At 42.0% G+C, this 20,096-nt stretch overlaps 1 protein-coding gene across 2 annotated transcripts; it reads left to right on the top strand.

Moving 5' to 3' along the window:
- The first annotated feature begins 419 nt into the window (after positions 1-419).
- MASTL (microtubule associated serine/threonine kinase like) lies at positions 420-19,095 on the top strand. Of its 2 annotated transcripts, XM_082193753.1 has the most exons (13): positions 420-628; positions 1,868-2,005; positions 2,453-2,592; positions 3,230-3,318; positions 5,045-5,151; positions 5,711-5,855; positions 7,557-7,729; positions 8,818-10,020; positions 12,797-12,932; positions 13,799-13,813; positions 16,976-17,089; positions 17,175-17,276; positions 18,058-19,095. In XM_082193753.1, the coding sequence occupies exons 1-13, from the start codon at positions 422-424 to the stop codon at positions 18,213-18,215; spliced, it is 2,727 nt and encodes a 908-aa protein (XP_082049879.1). In that variant the 5' UTR covers positions 420-421; the 3' UTR covers positions 18,216-19,095. The 2 variants fall into 2 exon arrangements, with proteins under 2 accessions (XP_082049879.1, XP_082049880.1); XM_082193754.1 differs by lacking the exon at positions 13,799-13,813 and having other exon boundaries at positions 421-628.
- Positions 19,096-20,096: the final 1,001 nt, after the last annotated feature.

The raw sequence follows: 20,096 nt of genomic DNA, 5'->3' as shown, positions 1-20,096 counted from the left end.
TGTCCTCTAAAAGCCATATACTGTAGTTGTTTATCTGTTTGACATCTGATGAAACGAACACGCCCTGTCTCTTGAATATCAGACCAGCAGCCCCGCCCTGTGGTGTTGAAAAGCGACAATATGCTTCGCTTTTCGAAGTCCAACGGGAGGGCAAGAGATGCCGATGCTCAGCCGGAAGTGTTTGTCGAAAACCTCTTAATTCGAGTCTACCTCTACGACTTGGCCGGGCGTCCGGCGTGCGGACCGTTTCCACCCCTTTTTTTCTTCTTCAGTTGACGTGCAGCGTCGTACGTACGCACGCTGGGGGAGGCGGAGCTTAGCTTTGAATTTGTCGCGGGGCGAAGCTGGGGCTGGGGCCGCGCCGGGTGGGGGGACGGGAGAGGAAGAGAGCGGGCGGCGGAGGAGGAGGAGGGAGGCGAGGATGGGGTCGGTGGAGCCAGCGGCGGCGGCGCCTCCCCAGGACAGCAGCCTGCGTGAGGAGACGGCGCCCGGCTCGTCCCGGGCGAGGCGCGGTGCGGCGCCCCAGCCGCCCTCCATCGAGGACTTCGCCATCGTCAAGCCCATCAGCCGGGGCGCCTTCGGGAAGGTCTACCTGGGCCGCAAGGCGGGGAAGCTGTACGCTGTCAAGGTGAGCGGCCTCCGCGCTGCAGTGCCCACCGGCTTCCTTATGTTATTATTGTTATTACTATTATTATGATGGCCGGATTTAGGTTTGATGAGGCCCTCAGCTACTGAAGGTAATGGGGCCCTTTATATGCCCAGCTGTCCTTTGTCAACAACAAATTGTCGCTGTTTTTTGTGTTGAATATATGCTATACAGTGGTACCTCGGGTTACATACGCTTCTGGTTACAGGCTCCGCTAACCCAGAAATAGTACCTCGGGTTAAGAACTTTGCTTCAGGATGAGAACAGAAATCGTGCTCCGGCAGCGCGGCGGCAGCAGGAAGCCGCATTAGCTAAAGTGGTGCTTCAGGTTAAGAACAGTTTCAGGTTAAGAACGGACCTCCAGAACTAATTAAGTACTCCCCACCCGGGGTACCACTGTATGGTAATTTATGGACCTAATAGGTATCTAAAGCCATTTGCACATAACAAATAGGACCCTGCACAACACAAAACATTGTTGCTGTATGTAGATTTTATTTTATTTGTTTTTTATCTTATATTTTGGAAATGTACATCCAGGTTTTTTCCTTTACCTTTTTTTGGACCCCCAAAAGAGTGGGGCCCTAAGCTATAGCTTGTTTAGCTTATACCTAAATCCGGCTCTTCTTCTTCTTCTTCTTCTTCTTCTTCTTCTTCTTCTATATTTTTCATCTGTTTGCCAGCCGACTGGTGCCTTCCCGCCTCCTCGAGGGTGGAGACCAGAGACAGAGACTTTTCTGTGGTGGCTCCTAGCCAAGGAGGCCCCGCCTACTGGTGTCACATGCTGTCAGTTATGCTCCAAGCCTCCTTCCCCTCTCCCCACAACTATTTCCACAAGCTATTAATAACAGCAAATATACACTTTATTTCACTTTAGCTAGGCACCCATTGGGCTTCAATTGGCTGTTACTGTTTCGGAATGCAATCTTAACTAGGTCCACTCAGAAGGCCTGTTGAATTCAGTAGGGCTTATTCTCAGGTAAGTGAGTTGAGACTAGCCCCTAGGTTTCAGATTTGCTGTATTAGCTTGTATGCCTTTATTTTACCAGTATTCAGTAATAGCATTTTCAGTTATTTCTTACTACTTGGTTTGATATGCTGCAAACGTAAGTATCTGTTGAAAGTGTGACATATTGGATAGATGAAAACATTTTAAAAAGCAAACAAACAATGAATTCCTCCCTCCTCTGTTTATCAACCTATTCATGTATTGCTTTACAGGTAGTAAAAAAAGCTGACCTGATCAATAAGAATATGGTCCATCAGGTGCAGGCAGAGAGAGATGCCCTGGCTCTCAGTAAAAGTCCTTTCATTGTGCACTTATACTACTCACTTCAGTCTGCCAACAATGTCTACTTGGTGAGTAAACTACTTACAGTGCCTTAAGGTAGCTTCCAAAATATGCTCCCCAGCCAGTTTTAGAGAAGTCTGTCTTCTCTGAAAGGTAGCATTTAAAAACATTTCAAATTTGTTTTTTGTTTTCTGTTCTCTTCTTGACCAACTTTGACCTTTTTTTCAGGATAGTCAACTTGGAAAAGAAACAAGCTGTAGAGACCCCAAGTATATCTCTGTATTAAGGCATCATTGATTTGCCCCTTTTAAAAATCCCCATAATTTAATTTCCTTTTCTTGCCTATATCATGACTTCTGACATGGCCTCTCTAGAAACTGGCATGCATTCTAGAAAACAGTAATGTAAAGAAATCAGGAATTTCACCCACACTCCAAGCATAGAATTATAATAGATGTTACCTCTAACCCAAGAGAACAATGAATGCCTTTTATAGTAACATTTTTCACTGGCAGGTAATGGAGTATCTCATTGGTGGAGATGTTAAATCTCTTCTTCACATATATGGCTATTTTGATGAAGAAATGGCGGTGAAGTATATTTCTGAAGTAGCACTGGCTCTTGATTACCTTCACAGGCATGGGATAATCCACAGGTAAAATTGGTTTTTGATGCCTTTCTTGCTGCATTTCATTCCACTTTTAGTTGAGGCCAGGGAGACTGCAGGTGTTTAAACAAGGCAGAATTGAATTCCCCTCTTATGTTACTTTTAATGTCAGTCAAGCTGTTGCCTTGGCAGTTCACCACAGTTCCTCAAGGAATCAAATATGTCACTTAGCTTGTTCTCCTAATGGTATTTTGTTTTCTAGTAAGTAATATTAACATAAATGCAAAACCTCATCAAAAGAAGAAAAAAATCCTATGTACCTGTTGAGGTGTCTTGCTGGAGTTTACACTACCACCTCCTTATTGTTTTTATTTTTTTTGTTATTTATTACATTTATATCATACTTAATGGCAAAAAATAACGCTACTAATATTACTGACACAGGACAAATACGCCCTCTTCTTTTGAAGCACAGGGATTTGTGTCCTTCACATGCAAACTTAGTAGTCTTATTTCTTACCAAAGCTACTTGGTGCTTAGACCTACTGACCTAGCATGGATCATGAATGTTTCTTTGATAGCTTTTTGTGGGAAGTGGGGAGTGACCCTGAAAATAGTGCCCCATGTTACAATAAGCCACCTGCATCTGTGCTGCAATGTTATTTCATTTTCTTTATACCTGCAGAGACCTGAAGCCAGACAATATGCTGATATCTAATGAGGGTCACATTAAGTTGACAGACTTTGGTCTCTCCAGAGTTACTCTGAATAGAGGTGAGACATGTATACACCGCAGCCCATCTCATGCATACACACTTGTGTATGTGTGTGTATCTAAGAGATGATTGGAATTCTCCCAGATATATATATTGATGCTTAGCATTAGTTTAGATGTACCAAGATTCATTGTTAACAAGTCTGCCTCGTCACCTGTAGGTGACCAGACAGGGACATTTTTTTTAAGTTGGAGAAGTTCATTTTTTCCCTCCAGGTTGCTTGTGCCAACTGCTTCAATCCTATAAACCGGCCTTTTCCAAACCTGAGGCCCTCCATATGTTTTGGACTGCAGATTCCATCATCATTGACCATTGGTCATGCTGGTTGGGACTGATGGGAATGGTCATCCAAAATGCCAGGATGAGGAAAGCTGCTATAAACACTCACTAGCAAGTAGGATTCCTTGAATAGCAGGACTTGCTTCCTCGTAAACAAGCATAGGATTGTGCCGTAAGTTAAATGCTGGCACATGTGAAAGTCAAATAGTTTTTCAGGCTGGTGACTCTTACGGAAATATTTGCAAGGTGTAATGTAAGCATTTTTGTGCTTTTTCAGTTTAAGTTTCCCCCCTGTAAAACTTCTTCAGTCTGATTCACATATATTTTTCATCTTCAGTAGCAATCCTGACCCTCCTTAGGTATATGCTTCTGTGTAGATCAAAAGAAGCAATTTCTTCAAGTTATTTTCCAAGAGCCACAGTGTGGGAACTGCTGCCAGCTATATGCAAAACAAGCCTCTTTAACATGCCTATATTTTTTTCTTATTTAACTGAACATTTGGAGAAGCTTGGAACTCTCCACATTGCCAAAAAACCAACATTGTGAGGAGCTGCTTTTCGTTTTACTATGCTCAAGCTTATGGAATTTAATAAAGTAATATTTTGGCTTGCAGTGACCTCTACTGGTAAGTGCAAGTAGAAATAGCTAAACAATTTATCAGATAATCCCCAGTCCATCTTACACCGATTATAACAATTCAGTACAGCACAATTAATTCCCTCAGGTGATGGGACATCCAAGGGAGATGTTGGGGATGGAGGAAAGACTTGGATGTAGCGCTGGTTCAAATATAACACTAAGTCAGATCATGGCTTAGCACAAATGCACAAGTCTGAGGGTTCCTAGAGAGGAAATTGTGTGACCACTGTGCTCCTCCCCAGGACCTCTTGCTGATGTACCCCATAAGCTTAAGCCATGGTTTGGCTTAGTGTGCTATCTGAATCTGGGCTTGTGGTTTGTCTCCTCCAGCAGCCAGTGCAGGATTAAGCCCTGTCCTCCCTGCATCAGGGGGTGGATGGGAAATTGGCCTCAAAGCCCAAATCAGACCCCCTGGTGGCCAGAATTTCCCCACCTCTGCTGTAAACCTAAGCCTCTGTTGCAGCTTACGGTTTATCTGGAGCGAGACAAACCATGAGGTAAATGATGCCTTGGCTCGCAGCAGCTCAGTAGCAAGATGACTGAGGGAAGAGTGTTGTAGCTGCAGCATTTTCTCTCCAGGAGCCACATATTCACACTAAACCATTGTTTGGCTTAGTGTTATGTACAAACCAGCTCATGATGTTAAATCATTTTCCCAACCTGGTGCTCCTATCACCATTTTTACTGTTCATATGGGGCCTATAGCCAAGTCTAAAGTTAGAGCTAAATGCGCTTCACTGCAGTCTAAAAATACTTTTTAAAACCAAATTATAAAGTAGGTCCTAATACTCTTACTCTTTCTTCAGAACTAAATATGATGGATATTCTCACTACACCATCCATGTCTAAACCTATGCAAGACTATTCACGCACTCCTGGACAAGTGCTGTCTCTCATCAGTTCCTTGGGTTTTGTAAGTAGATAAAATAATTTCCTGTTTCCCAGATGATTAGAACATAGGCAGCTGGCTTATACTTTTGGTCCATAAAGCTCAGTTTTGTCTGCACTGACTGGCAGTTTCAGACAGAATGGTAGGAATTGATCCTGGGACTTCCTGCATGGAAAGCGTGTTTCTCAACCTGTGAGCACAACTCTTTTCCTGGTTCTAATAAATTTCCTGAGAAAGTTCTCAATCTTTTGGAGTATTAAGACAGTCCCTGAATGTCAGCTGATGTTTCCTTCTCCCTGTAAAGCAGGGATGGGGAGTCTATGGTCCTCCATATGTTGTGGACCCCAACTCCCATCAACCTCAGCTAACATGGCCAATAGCCAGGGATGGTGAGAGTTCTTGTCCAGCAACATCTGGAGGGCTACAACTTCCTTGTCCCTGGCATAAAGCATGTTACAAGAACCTTTTATTGCAAAGATCCAGTTACATCAAGTGTGTATAGGATATGAAATAATAAAATGTTATGGACTGTCTTGTATCTGGTTGTTTGTGTATCTGTTGAACAAGCTTCTCATTTTGACAGTATACCCCAGTGGCAGGGACAGTGCATGCACCTAGTCCAAGCCCTCTTTGTGGAAATACATCTCAGCTTTCTCAACGATTTGTTTCCCCGCTATCCGTGAACCACAAAGACTACAGTTCTGTGTCAAACAAGCTACTGAAAGCATGTAAGTATAAAAGAGTTTCCTATCTTCATGTGTCTAAATACTTTCTTGTGAATGCCCTTGCCATCAGAGATGTGGCAGGTGGTGGTTGGGGGAAGGGCCTTCTTGGTGGTGGTGACCCATTTTTGGAACATAGGCCATGGGACATATTGTGGTCTCCTTCCAGCTCCAGGTTCTTTTAACTTTTAATTTATTCATTATCATTTATGCTGCTTTTTGTACAGCTTTGAGATTTGTGTGTGGTGGTGCTTTGTAGGTGTTTATTATTAATACAGGCAACTCCCAATTTATGTAGTAGTTATGTGCATTTAAGTGAAATTGTGTATACCTGTATTTGAAACACCATTGAGAAAGCCTGCAAACACCCCATTCTGCCTCTACCACACTTGATCTTAGCCAAAAGGCCGAGAAGCGATCCATTCTGCCTCTACCCTACCCCGTTCTGCCCCCTGTGGTGTTTGCCTCCTAGGATGGCTCATAAGGAAAGGGTTAAAATAGGTGTGATGTGATTGGCCAGTGAGAATGCAAGGGGGGAATAAAAGTTAGACTGGGAGGTTTTGAAAGTCAGTTGAGGTTTGGGAGTTGAAGAAGGAAGAGGGAGGTTTAGGTGTGGGTTGGTAGAGTTGTATTGTGAGAGAGTGAGAGGAATTGGTAGGTGGAGTCAGATAGATAGTTGGAATAATCAGTTTGGAGTTGTTAGGAACTAAGAATAAGAAACTGACAAGAGAAAAATTAACTGAAACCATAAGCTTGTTCCTGCATTTAAAAATAAACTTGATTATTTGTTTATGTTAGCAACTGACTGGACTCCGTGTGGCCCCGTGAGATACAGGGTACAGGAAAAAGCGATTGCAGTGGCGGCACAGGGTCAATAGACCGTCAAACGTCCGGGGGCCCTGTGTGTGATCGCCACACCCCCTTTTGTGACACTTCCAGGTTCAGTGTGGTGTGCACGCATGTGGTCATGCACATAGTGGACATGCCTAAAATGGTCACTGCCTGTATACGGTATTTCTGTACTGCAAGCTGCCCAGAAAGGTTTCTGGTGGCTGAACCCAAAGAAACTATACAGAACTAGGGTTCACACTGTTTTATTGAAATAGTCTTTAAACTTTTGAGATTTGGGGCTTGTCTTAGCCTCAGCCTTCAACAGAGAAACCAAATTGCTGTGATGTGAATGCAGTTTTATTCTCCAGGATAGATGGGTGGGCATTCTAGCTGCCTTGACTGCCTTGTTTTCTTTTCTCTTTCATATGATTTATTGAGATGGTTTCTTTCCTCCAGATAAGTGGCTAATCTTGGTGCCAGTGTAATGTAGCAACCAAGTGTAGCAACCACATTCACACCCTCCCCACCGGGCAGAACTCCATATTGCACACGAATCCCGTTTCCCCCTTTTTGTCTTTTGACTGCATTTATATTACTGCTTTTTATAGCTTGATTGTATTTTATAATAATTGAAATAAGACCTTGCTTCATTGCCACTTGCATAATGTACTTCTATTGTATTATTCATATTGAATGTCGCAGTAAGAATAATTATCAAGAATTCTTCTGGAATTGTGAGCAGGGGGGCTGTAAGGCAGGGCAAGCTGAGAGTTACATACTTTTTCTAGTCTTCCCTCACTGTTGAGCTGATTTGCCATGAAACTGGCTACAATGCTTTTTGTGTCTTCATAAAAACATGAATTGCTATTTCTGAAGGTTTAGATTCTGCGGCTATAACACCAGGAATGCCTGTGAGGAGTCTGACCCCAACTCTGCATCAGTGCAGGAAAAGGTTTGGGACCTCCAGCGCCAGTAGCCATTCCCGCACCCAATTATCCAGCATGGAGTCAGAGTGCTGCAGCAGCCCCAGGTGGGAAAAAGACGTGCAGGTCAGGACAACTTCTTTTCTTTCTGATGGTTTCTTTTTTTTCTTCCTCTAACTTTCCTCTAAATAAATCATTCAGAATCTGCCCTGTGAGGAGGGCATTGTACCACATTCCAAAGCCTAAAAAAGTTAACCTCCCAGAAGGGCAGTCCTTAAACCTTCTATCTTCTTGGGCTTTTCAGTACAGGTACAAGCAGATTCCAAGGTAGGCATATAGTAATCCTAGGGCTCACATAACCTCCTCCTGTTCTCCTTCCTTCAAACATGCTGCTGTGTAAAGAAACACAAGCCCCAAACTAGGAGAAACCGTGTGGGTTTGAACACAAGGTCTCTTGGGGCAACAAATCAAGTTCTGCTTTCACATAGGGTCTAAATAGAAAGATTATGGTGCTCCTGTAAGAATGAAGAAACCTTAGATCTGCCCTTGATTTTATGATGCATAGGAGATTTGGGGTAAGGGGAAGAGGAGTATCGCCAGAACAGGCACCTAGGACTTCTTTGCTGTACGATTACACAGCTCTTTTTTCAAGTGTGATGTATGTGCAGCAGAGTGCATTGTTCGTAAAGTGTTTTATTCCACCTGTTAAGTGTTTAGTATGGTGGATATGATTTTGGCTGGGAAAATGCAAACGAGAAACCACCATGATTAAGGACTGCCCCTTTCTATACAAACCTCCTTGGGCACTCAGGTCTGTATTGAGGGCCCAGTTCTATTCTCTCTCCTGCCCCCTTCCACCCCAGAAGCTATCTGAAGTATGATGGATGTATCACAAAGCAAAGCCTTCTCAGTCTTGGTGTCTAGATTTTCATCCTAGAGAAACCTGCTCACCTTTTGGCAAGCAGCCAAGACCCAAACCCTTTCTGCAAGCACTTGAATTGGAGGGAAACAGTTTTGTGTTGCTGTTGTATTCCTTTTAATTGTGTATGGTTTTTGTTTTAATCTACTGCAAATTTAATATACAGTATGTTGTTAAGCTGCCCTGGGACAGGGGGTCTTGACTAAAAGGAGGAATAGGGAATAGTATAATAAGTTTGTATAATTTATTAATTTGTTTAAGCATTTTCATACATTTGGAAGTACTTGATTTTCAGGAAGCAGAAGATATACTCTCATCTGCCCCAGGCAAAGAGAATGTACCAGAGAAGCCCAAGGATACAAATTTTCTGCTTGTCAATGATGCTAAAGGCTTAAAGCAGAAAATACTGGAGTCTGTCATCTCTCCTATTAGCAGCAATGACTCTGGGAACAGGCGCAAAGGACGGATTGGACATTTTGACTCATGTGATATTTCTATAAGGACTAGCGCTATTAAAGACCTCGGCCGAAAATGTCTTTCAGAATATAAAGAATGGGAAGAAAAGGGCTGTACAGAACAACCTGCTCTGACTAAAAAGGTTGCAAAATCTAGTTACCACTTGTCCCTTTTGGGAGATAAGGAGACAATGTTGGAGATGCGAGGTGTCAAAAGATCTTTTGAATCAATTGACACCAGCCCTTCACAAGAACGGATCCTTGCCAAAAAAAGCAATTCAGAATACAAACGGGGCTGTAAAATTCCAGAGAAACAAAGCACGGGTTTAACAACTGAAATCTGTTCTTTAAAACTTGATGGACACCTGCAAGAGACCTGTACAAATGAAGCTCAAGCAAAAGATTGCTGTTGCACTGAACCAAACAGGGGTTGCAAACCAGCCAATCCTCTAATAGCAAAGAATCTCATGCATGATCTAGATGCAGATTCTGAAAAAAATGAGAAAAAGGAACACATGAATTCCAGTTTCTTGTCCATTGATGATGAAAAGCCTTTAGCAAGCATGAGTGTAGACTCGGATCTGTCCCTTCGAGAAGTATCTACTGCAGAGAGTCACTTGGAAAAGCACCTTTCCGATTTCGATGGAAGCATTAAAGATCTCACCTTTGAGGAGCTAAAAACAGAGAACATGTCAACAACATCACCTTATTGCCCAGATGCCTTGCCAAGAAGTGAAGAAGTACATGCTGTCCAGGAGAGCAAACCATTGTATCATGAGCAGGACAAAAACCTGAAAGGTGTCAATGAAATGCACACTGACAATAACTGCTCTTCATCTGTGGAGATGAAGGCACTGAAACTCTTAAAGAAAAATGTGGTTGCTTTTCGGAGTTACAACAGTCAGATCAGTGTGTCTAATACATCTGAGCCTTCGAGAATTAGCTGGATGACTGTAGAAGGAATGGATATCTCTGCTTGCAGTGGCTCTTATCCCATGACTGTTACACCTGCACAAAAGGGAGCACCTTACAACGTATTTCAGGTAGGTACGAAACAGGCTTATTGAACATTGTGCAGTATCAAAGGGCCACTTGATACAAGTCAAATGCCCTTATTGAAGGGACAGAGCTGCCTTTTCAGCTACCACATTTTTCGCTCTATAAGATGCACTTTTTTCCTCCAAAAAAGTAAGGGGAAATGTGTGTGCGTCTTATGGAGCGAATGCAGGCTGCGCAGCTATCGCTGAAGCCAGCAGAGCAAGAGGGAGAGCTGCAGGGCACCTCTTGTTGTGATGCCTTCAGAGCGATGCACGATGAGGGACGGAAGGGAGCCCTTACAGAGCCCCTTCCGTCCCTCATCCTGCTTCGCTGGGAAGCGAGCAGACCAAGAGGTGCTGCGCAGCTCTCCCTCTTGCTCTGCTGGGTTCAGCAGAGCAGCGCAGCGCCTCATCAGCGAAGCCCCATAAGGGCTCCCTTCCTTTCCTCCTCCTCCCGCTTCACTGAAGAGTGTCGCTTCGTCTCGCCTGCCTCCTCCACTTCCCCCAACAGGGACAACGCTGCCAGGTGGCCAGCAGATCCAGCTTCCCCAAAGGGGCGGGCGGACCACAGGCTCCTTAGCCTGATCCTCCTTCCTCCTTCCTCTTCCAACAACATTTGATTCATAATGGTGTATTTGAACATAATACTTGATTATAAGGCAAATAACCAAAGTGATTTAGAAAAAATTAACTCCCCCCCAATACTTCGCAATATGAAAATATTGAGAAAAATGGATACATCACTGGTGATATTTCTTGGCAGAAGGAACAGGCTTTAGCCGTTCCACATCTAACTCATTCCTACACAGATTTAGAAGTTGTGAGTACCTTGTATGTACTTGGGTGAAAATGTGTATGACCACACCATGGGGAATTTACTGCCAGTCAATGGGCGCCACTTGTGTGTTGAAATAGGTTTTGTGTATTACAGTATAATTTCCCGCGCAGGGAAGTCATTATGTGTGAAATGGTTGTAGGCTTTGTGGGAGGTTCTGAAGGAAGCAGTTAACTTGAAGAAGAGGGTACACATTTCTTCTTTTCATTTGGTGACAGTTTAGTTGAATGTAGATTCCATTTACACAAATGACAAATCAGTGGGTGCAACTCTTCTTATGTATGAACACATGATGAGGCTTTCCGATCTTAAATGGGCTAACTCAGCTTTATACAGTGGTACCTTGGGTTACAGACGCTTCAGGTTACAGACTCCGCTAACCCAGAAATAGTACCTCGGGTTAGGAACTTTGCTTCAGGATGAGAACAGAAATTGCGCGGCCGCGGCGGGAGGCCCCATTAGCTAAAGTGGTACCTCAGGTTAAGAATAATTTCAGGTTAAGAATGGACCTCCAGAACGAATTAAGTTCTTAACCCGAGGTACCACTGTATGCTAATGCACACAATGGCCAAACCCCCAGCCCTTTATGATGTACACGTATAGTGATCTTTCCATGGGAACACGAACTGTTGTCAATCAGAATTTATGTTTCAATATGGGGAGACCAATGCATATGCATCTATGCAGAGCTCCTTTTGGACTGATGTCAGTTGTGCATTGGCTGGGGTAGTGGTACATGTCAACCATGCATGTTAGTATCTAGAGGGTGGAGTTAGTCCATTTATGCATGATCCCTTTCACATGCTTATACTGCTGTGAGTCCTGGAAGACCTGGTCACTGCCTTGTAGGCCTTTTCTACCTGGTCTGGGAGGGCAGGGCCCTGACTTAACTCCAACTACAAAAGCTGAGGCTGCTGAACAGACTCTTGGGCTGGCGTGTTATTTGGGGATTTTTGTTGTTGGAGGTTTCTGTATCTTGATTTTAGATCTTATGGTTTATGTGGAAATTATTCAGTTTGGTTGTGTGTTTTTGATGTTGTATTTATTGTTTATGACCACTTTTGTTATGTTGCAGTTACTTATTTCTTAAATGTTGTAAGCCACCTTGAGCATAGTTTGAACTGTGGAAAGGCGGCATCCGAATACAATTATATATGTATGTAAATCTGTTTTGTTGACAGATTCTCCCTGTGGCTGTTGTGCATTTTCTTCAGTGCTATTTTAGGAAGAGCATCTTGGTCAAATGGTGCAGTTTAGTCTTAGTGATGTTCATGCCTTAAAAGTGAACACGTTTTACTTTCTGGATACATAAACAGTGCCTCCTATGTTTTTATAATAACTATAATTACTGCTGAAAGCTGCATATAAAACTGATCATAGAGGGCATTGTTGAAAAATACATCCCTGGAAGTCTTTGGGTTAAGACTAATTAATAAGAGTTGCTGGTGGACTCTTTGAAGAAGGGTGAGATCTTATGGGAGAGATGCAGTTCCCAGGCACATCTTTCAGTCTTCATGAGTGCATTTCTTCTAGAGATTTGACACATCCATAGCTTCATCACTGTCCTTGAGTGGTTGGCCTAGTTTCATAATGGATTGTAGAAATAAAGATTCAGAATCTCTCATTCCTTTCACACTCACTGTTCATGTGCAGCAAGAGGCCTTGATAAGACAAATGTCATTTATTATTAAAAACCATTTAAAGTGGTCATATTCAGTGAAGGCATTTCTTAATGGAATGTGAGAAAGACTTGGCACAAAAGGAGGCAATTGGAAAACCTTTTTGCTTGAGAAGTCCTCATTAGGAGGCTTAGATTCAGAGGGGCCATCATTGCTGGATGCTTTTTCGGCTCCACAGTTCAAGTAATTGAGCTTACAGCCAGTGTGAAAGTATAAACGTATAGCTTGTTTGATAACTGTGTTTGATATATCTATTCTTGGACATCAGACCCCTCAAGGAAACAGTGGTACACCATACAGGACCCCCAAGAGTGTCCGAAGAGGAACTACTCCAGTAGAGAGAGAACGCATTTTAGGAACCCCTGACTACTTGGCACCTGAGCTCCTCTTGGCAAAGGCTCATGGTAAGCAAACTGCAGTATAATTTCATGTATCTGTTACACACATTTCCTCATTTTTGTAGTGAGATCTGGCTCACTGCAGTTGAGAGCACTTTGTTGTTAGACATTACTGGAATCTGTGTTTAACCTTAGAAGTTCCTAAGGGTTAAGGGTGTTTTCTTTTCCTTATTTAGTCTTTCATTGCACTATTATCCTAAAAGTTTCCTGAATTCAATTTTCTTTGCACAGGTGGGAAGGAAAGTGAAAGTTTTTGCTTTCAGTGTTTCATTAAATCACAATTATGGATGGTCTAAATTCCATTGCAGATGATTTTGAACTATGATTTATTCCCACATTGGGGTGGAACAAAACAGGATCAAACCATGGGTTAATAGTTTGGTTTGTTCTCCTGGCTAGGTTTTTCTGGATTTGCACCAGTTCAGAATGACAGGAAGAAAAATGGTATGACCCAATGCGAGAGAAACAAGCGCATAAGAAAATATGGTTATCCTTAACTAGCTGCTTTTTGTATGTGCACTGTTAGCTTAAGCAGGTGCATTCATACATACAACCCTTGAGTTGCACCCTGGAGCAATATAGTTTGCAAGTATTGCCATTTGATCCTGCAAAATTTATAAACCGTCCTCTAATCTCTGCTAGTATGTGATAAATAGACAATGTAGCAAAATATTCATTGTGTGTTTATATATTAAGTTAACCATTTTAAGGAAGCAAAGCTAGGATACTTGTCTTTATAAAAATACCATGTGTTGGTGAATTTGTAAAAAAGTTACTCGTTAGAAAAATGTAAAAACTGAGTGCAATGTAATGAAGTTTTTTATATATATTTATCAAAATGTTTCCCTGGTGTTTTTTGTTTTTACACACAGGAGTTCAGGTCACTGGTAAGTTTGATTATAGCACTTAACAGAACAGTCAAAGCATAATTTGATCACACTGTTTAAGATGAAAGAAAGTGAGAGATCCGCATGCCTTGGCATATAGCTGTATCAGCTTCTGCTGCTGCATCTTTTCCCTGTTCCGTCAGGGAAAGGGGCGGGGCAGAAATAAATAACTATACAGCAGCAGCAACAAGAAGCAGCAATAAAAACACCGTGGCATCTTAATGTCCAGCACATTTAATATGGCAGAAGACCCATTCCATGGAAGATCTTGAATTCCATTGTTCTTCCCTGACCATACTGGCAATAAGTAAAACATTTCCTTGTCCTTCTTTTCTTGCTTACAAATGCCATGTTGTAATCCTAGTAGAGTGCTCCATTCTTTTGTTTTCTGAAGCCTGCTGCATAGAGATGATGGTGGTGATATTTTAAAGAACAAATCTAATGTGGAGGGTGGAAACATACTAATTCCTTTTACCACTCTTAATTGCAGTTAGGAGGTCTGTCCTGCAAAGGTTAACATGCAGTAGCAATAGCACATAACTAATCATCTGGAAAAATCTGTGGAATTAATGTTGGCTTCTCACGGGAGGAAACCAACATACCCAAGTTACAATCCTTCTTTTGAACATAGTTTCCCTATAATAGGACAATCTGGTTTCAGCAAAACACATACTAAACTAGAGCTGAGGTGGGGCAAACTGGGTCCTGTGCTGTCTGCAGCTCCATGTCTAGTCATGGATACCAAGAGGGATCCATCTACACTGGCACTTAAGATTGGGATAAAGAAGTTGGTGTAATCTGCACAGATCCATCGGGGGAGAAGGACAGCTTGAGGATATATAGAAGCAGAGTCTAAGGATAGAAAGGACAGGAAGAAAAGTAATAATGCTGGGAGTTATGGCCACAGTGTCATTTATAAATGGAGAAGTGTGGGAATTGTGTGCCATTAGACTTTTAACCATATAAGGTTGTCTTGTAGTGAAAATCAGGAAACTTGTCTTGAAAAATGTGGCCATTTTATCAAATATGAAATACAGTTTTCTCAACACTTCCTATAGGATGTGATCTTATTAGACTTTGACAGCTTTATGCATATTCCTACTCCCCCCCCCAAAAAAAAAATCCTCTCACATTATTAAATGCTACTTGCTTCACTGATTGCTGGATATAAATTTATTAGAAATCAAGAGCTAAACTGAATTGTAGAAAGAGGCTTTAGGTAACTTGATACACCTAGTTTTTATTTCATATGAAAACTACCATATTGAGTAAATGAATGGGCTGGTTTCTCATGTGTATGCTCCTGACTATCTGCCGTTGAGTATTCAAATACAGATAGAATGTATGAACCAAACAATTTGTTACCAGCTGGCAGAAACTTCTGCAATTACCGAAGTTGCTGAGGTCTGATGACTGGGGTCATTCAGTTCACCTGTTGTATTCGTGCACACAAGCACATACTCTTGGGTGGTTTCACCGCTGTGTACTGAGAACCCATTGGACAGTGGGGGTGGGTGAAACCACAGGAAAATGTACCAGCATCTGCAGTGCAAGCAAGTTTTCACAGCAAGTGCATCCTTCCTTCCTGACACGATGGGCTGTCTGGAGCTTTAGCTGTGCAGCAGCTGCAGGGTGCATGTTGCTTTATAATGGCTTGTGGTGTCTCAACAGCTTTGCCTGCTTGGTCTTTGACTGCACTTGATCAGTATTCAGTTTCATTCAGAGCATACCAATAGCCTGTTGGCCCATCTAGTCCAGTGTCCCGTTCTCACAGGGGGCAACCAGATGCCTGTGGGAAACCAGGAAGCAGAACATGGGCACAAGAACCCTCTCCCCTCGGGTAGTTTCCAGCAACTGGTGGTTGGATGTATTGCTGCCTCCAGCTATGGATGGTAGCCACAGATACCCATCTCTTCCATGAACTTGTCTAATCCTCTTTTAAAGCCATCCAAGGTGGTGGCCATCACTGCCCTCCTGGGGGAGCTGAGTGAAGAAGTATTTTTTATTTGTCCTAATTCTTCCAACGTTCTCCTTCATTGGATGTCCACGAGTGTTATGAAAAGGGGGTGGGGCTTTTTTCTGTCCACCTTCTCCATGCTAGGCGTAATTTTGTAAACCTTAAAGCTGTCAAAGAGCAAGGAAGTGGAAGTTCGCCATATGCTGTCCTATTAGCACTGCAGAGAGAACTTCCTGTTGAGTCTGAGCTTCTGTGATGCCTATTTCTACACTTGATATTCACATAAAGGTTTACTGTACTTTTCCGTGGATACCAAGCCCCTGTATAAGACGCCCCCAATTTGGGGGGACTAAAAATTAAGAAAATGGGGAGAGATTGCCCAGAGTTGTTGAGCTTTTTGGGGAGAGGATTGCCCCTCCTAACATATGTCTCCTCTCTGGCAGAAGCAGCCAATTGCCCGCCCAATTGCCGCAGCGACAGCCAATCAACACCACCCCTTGCCGCAGCCACCAATGACATGCTGCTGACAATCTCCGGCTCGTGGTATAAACCAATCCCACGTCCCGTCTCCCGATGCACTATACATGTGTAAGACATCCCCCCCCCCCATTTTAAACATAATTTTTAAGTTAAAAAAACCTAGTCTTATACACAGAAAAGTACAGTATTTTTATACTAATGACTTGTTCTCTGCAATCATTAGTCAACTCAGAATTTATTTTGAATATGTGGCCCTAAATCAGTGGTAGCCAAACTTGTCCCTCCAGCTGTTTTGGAACTACAGTTCCCATCATCCCTGACCACTGGTCCTGTTAGCTAGGGATGATGGGAGTTGTAGTCAAAAAAACAGCTGGAGATACAAGTTTGCCCACCACTGCGCTAAATGATGTGCTTGGTTCCTTTTTAAAACCTAGGAAATACAGACCTTTGAGTTTTTGTTTGCTTACACAACTGGTCTTTGAAAGTCCCAGGGTGGTTTAGAATGGGAGGTGACTTGCTTTGCTCTGCCTTCTGTCGTTTTAAGGAAACATTAACATATTGAGAATAGCAGAAGGGAAAAGGAAAGGTGATTAGAAAACAATTTCTGCCTTGTATGCTGCTTTCATGAATAACAGGTGTTTGGGCGCTCGGTATCTTCCCAGGCAATACACCTTTGCATAATACCTCTCATGGTGGTCAATTTATGTGGACTTTCTTCACTTCAGGTCCTGCAGTAGACTGGTGGGCACTTGGAGTTTGCTTGTATGAGTTTTTAACTGGAATTCCACCATTCAATGACGAAACACCACAACAAGTATTCCAGAATATTTTGAAAAGGGGTAAATTACCTTACTTTCGAGCAAAATTAATTTCAAAGGTTGTTGTTCCAGCATAAGTACAGAGATGTTTTGTGTGTGTTTCTAGATATTCCGTGGCCTGAAGATGAAGAGAAATTGTCAGATGGTGCTCAGAATGCCATAGAAGTTCTTTTAACCATTGAGAGCAGTAAGCGAGCTGGACTCAAGGGTTAGTATATGTTAGTTATCTCTTTAATGTTACCATTATGATTTTTCTTTAGCAATTTAGAAACCTGCAGTTTGAGTACATATGCTATTGGAGGGAAGACTATCTGCTATAGCCATTTCTAGTCATTATGCATGAAGATGGTCAGCCCAACACTGTAGCTGCCAGGTTACAAAAATCGCAACACAAGATGAAAATCCAGTGAAAGGCCAGAACCATTTTATTTATTCTTCCATGGAGCCCATAGCAGTGTATGTGGTTCTCGCCTCTCTTCTACCCTTGTAGCAATTCAAAAGAGTAGGATAGGCTGAGATACAGCCATGGCTTGTTTAGTCAGCTTCATAGTTGAGCAGTGGTTTGAACCCCAGATTCCCTGAGCCAGCCTCACATTCTACCCACTACACCACACTGCCTTATTGCTTCTGTTTTTTCCTGTTAGTGTGAATCTGGTTTATCAAATCCACACATCATGGAGTTGCTGTCTAGAGACTGCTTCATATTGTCTAGAGTATGCAAGTTCTGGGAACAAAGTGCTGGCTTAGGGCTACCTACTGTAGAAAGAGAACTTTGATGAATGCATTGCAAAAACATTTCAAATCTATAAGGGCAGGAGTACGTTGGCAAACCCTTACTAAGATGTTTAATTTCAGTCTTATGACTCTAAATACAGTCAGACAAATTTAAGAAAAAATACATTGCAGACATCCAGAATCAGACAAAGAACCTGGAAAGTGCAAGGTATTCATGCAAAGAAATCTAACCTTTGTTAAAAAATTTATTCCAGAGCTGAAACTTCACCCCCTCTTTCATGGTGTGGACTGGGATAATCTGCATAATCAGACCATGCCCTTCATACCACAGCCAAATGATGAAACAGATACTTCCTATTTTGAAGCTAGGAATAATGCTCAGCATCTAACAGTATCTGGATTCAGCTTGTAGTACGGGAAAATGGAATTATTTTCCAGAGAACGGCACATTTAAGAAGCTTCCTTAACATAAGTTTTACTCTCTATTTTCTAACGCACCTAAGTTTTTTTAAAAACCTGATTTGCTTTTAACTCTGCATATATATTTATATATATTTCTTACAAGCTGTATTGAAACCATTCATTCCAAACAGCTTCTGAACTATATTTTTAGTCTACTTACAGCACCTTATGTAAGTCTTTAAGTATTGCGTATTTAATGGTGGTATAACACAGTGACACTGAACAAAATGTCAAACGTTGGGAGGAAGAGCTGCTTTGTTGTTGAATATACCTGGGAGGTTAAGTGCATAGTGATTATTTTGGTGCCTCCAATTCAGCCACTTTACAGACTGAATTCAAAACTGTTTTCTGACTTTTCAAGCTGTGCCTATAGAGAAGCCCGAAGATGCTCCTATCCCACATACTTTAGGTAATTTGTATACTGCCTGCCCTGATGCTTAAGCTGCCAATGTACTAAATTATCTCTAATGTCATTGTCAAGGTCTGTTTCTCCCACCCACCTTACCTATGAACATTGTTTAGGTCCTCACCAATGCCATCAATCAGCCTATTACCTATCTAGTCAACTGTCATTTTATTTTTGGTGTTGTTACCTATCTTTAATTCAAAATATTATCATGTTCAAAATGAAACTATCATCTGAATTATCTAGCAGTCATTACAGAGGTTATCCCACCTGTATAATGCCAGTTTTCTACCTGTAGGCAATATGAGTAATTCAGTAATTAACACCTTCCTACATACTGCTGCCAGTAAATGCAATTAATAAATGATAAAGGTGTGAAGTTATTCATTGATCTTAATAGCCCAGAATAAATGATTACCCAATATTTTCAGCAGGTGTACTGGTATTCTGTAAAATGTATGGAGCAATGCTTTGAAACAACTGAGCTGTCAGTGCAAATGAATAAAATGAGAACTGTGAGCTAGCTTGCTCTCAGAGGCTACCTACTTTGCAATTCCCAGTTAGTTTCCTCCTTCATATAATCAGTGGTGATGGTATCTTCAGGTATATTCAACCTTTTCAGGCCCAGGACCCACTTTTAACCCAGACATGGAGGCCCATTTCTTCATCTTTTACCATATATTTGCATGGTGACAGTGCTTCTGTTGTGACCCACCCTGGGTCAGGCCGTGACCCACTAGTGATTCTCAACCCACCAGTTGAACCCCAATGGCTTATTAGAGGAAAGAGTCTCAAAACCTGACAATCTGCTGGAGTACTTACCTGTTCTGAAGACACACTACCTAGTTTACATGCTGCTGTCACCCTCCACCAATGGGGAAGACTGAAAGTTTTGTTATTTCCACAACTGCTCTCCTACTTCCCCTTCCTTAAGCTGTGCCCTCACGTTCTGGTGAAAACCAGCTGTGAAACAGCAGGAAGACTGTCCTTTTTAAGAAAGCATATTTTCTGAAGCTGATCCCCTTCATCCTTGATGAGAATAAAGCAACTTGGAACAATTAGGACAAGAGTATTCTTATTGTCATATTCCAACCCGGTCACTGTTTTGACATCCTTGAAATCCTAAACTTCAAACAGGCCTATGTTACATTCAATCAATCACTCTTTCAGTTATAAAATGCCCTTTGATAATGCACCTGTCGTTCTTTATTAAATGTTATTTACAGTAGATTAAGATGAACTAACTTTTAAAACTAAACTTCAAAATCATGTTCTAGTAAACAAGGCAGAAATTCTAACTCCTGTAATTACATTATTTATATAGCATATAACAGGTATGAAGGTGCTTTTCTTCAAGACCTTGCCATCAGAGCAGATGCAACACTGCCCATGAGCTTTCTGTAATGCATCACTCGGAAGAGTTAC

Source organism: Podarcis vaucheri (assembly GCF_965113315.1).
Source record: "Podarcis vaucheri genome assembly, chromosome: 12".
Classification (NCBI taxonomy): domain Eukaryota; kingdom Metazoa; phylum Chordata; class Lepidosauria; order Squamata; family Lacertidae; genus Podarcis; species Podarcis vaucheri.
This window is presented reverse-complemented; position numbering and strand designations above follow the sequence as displayed.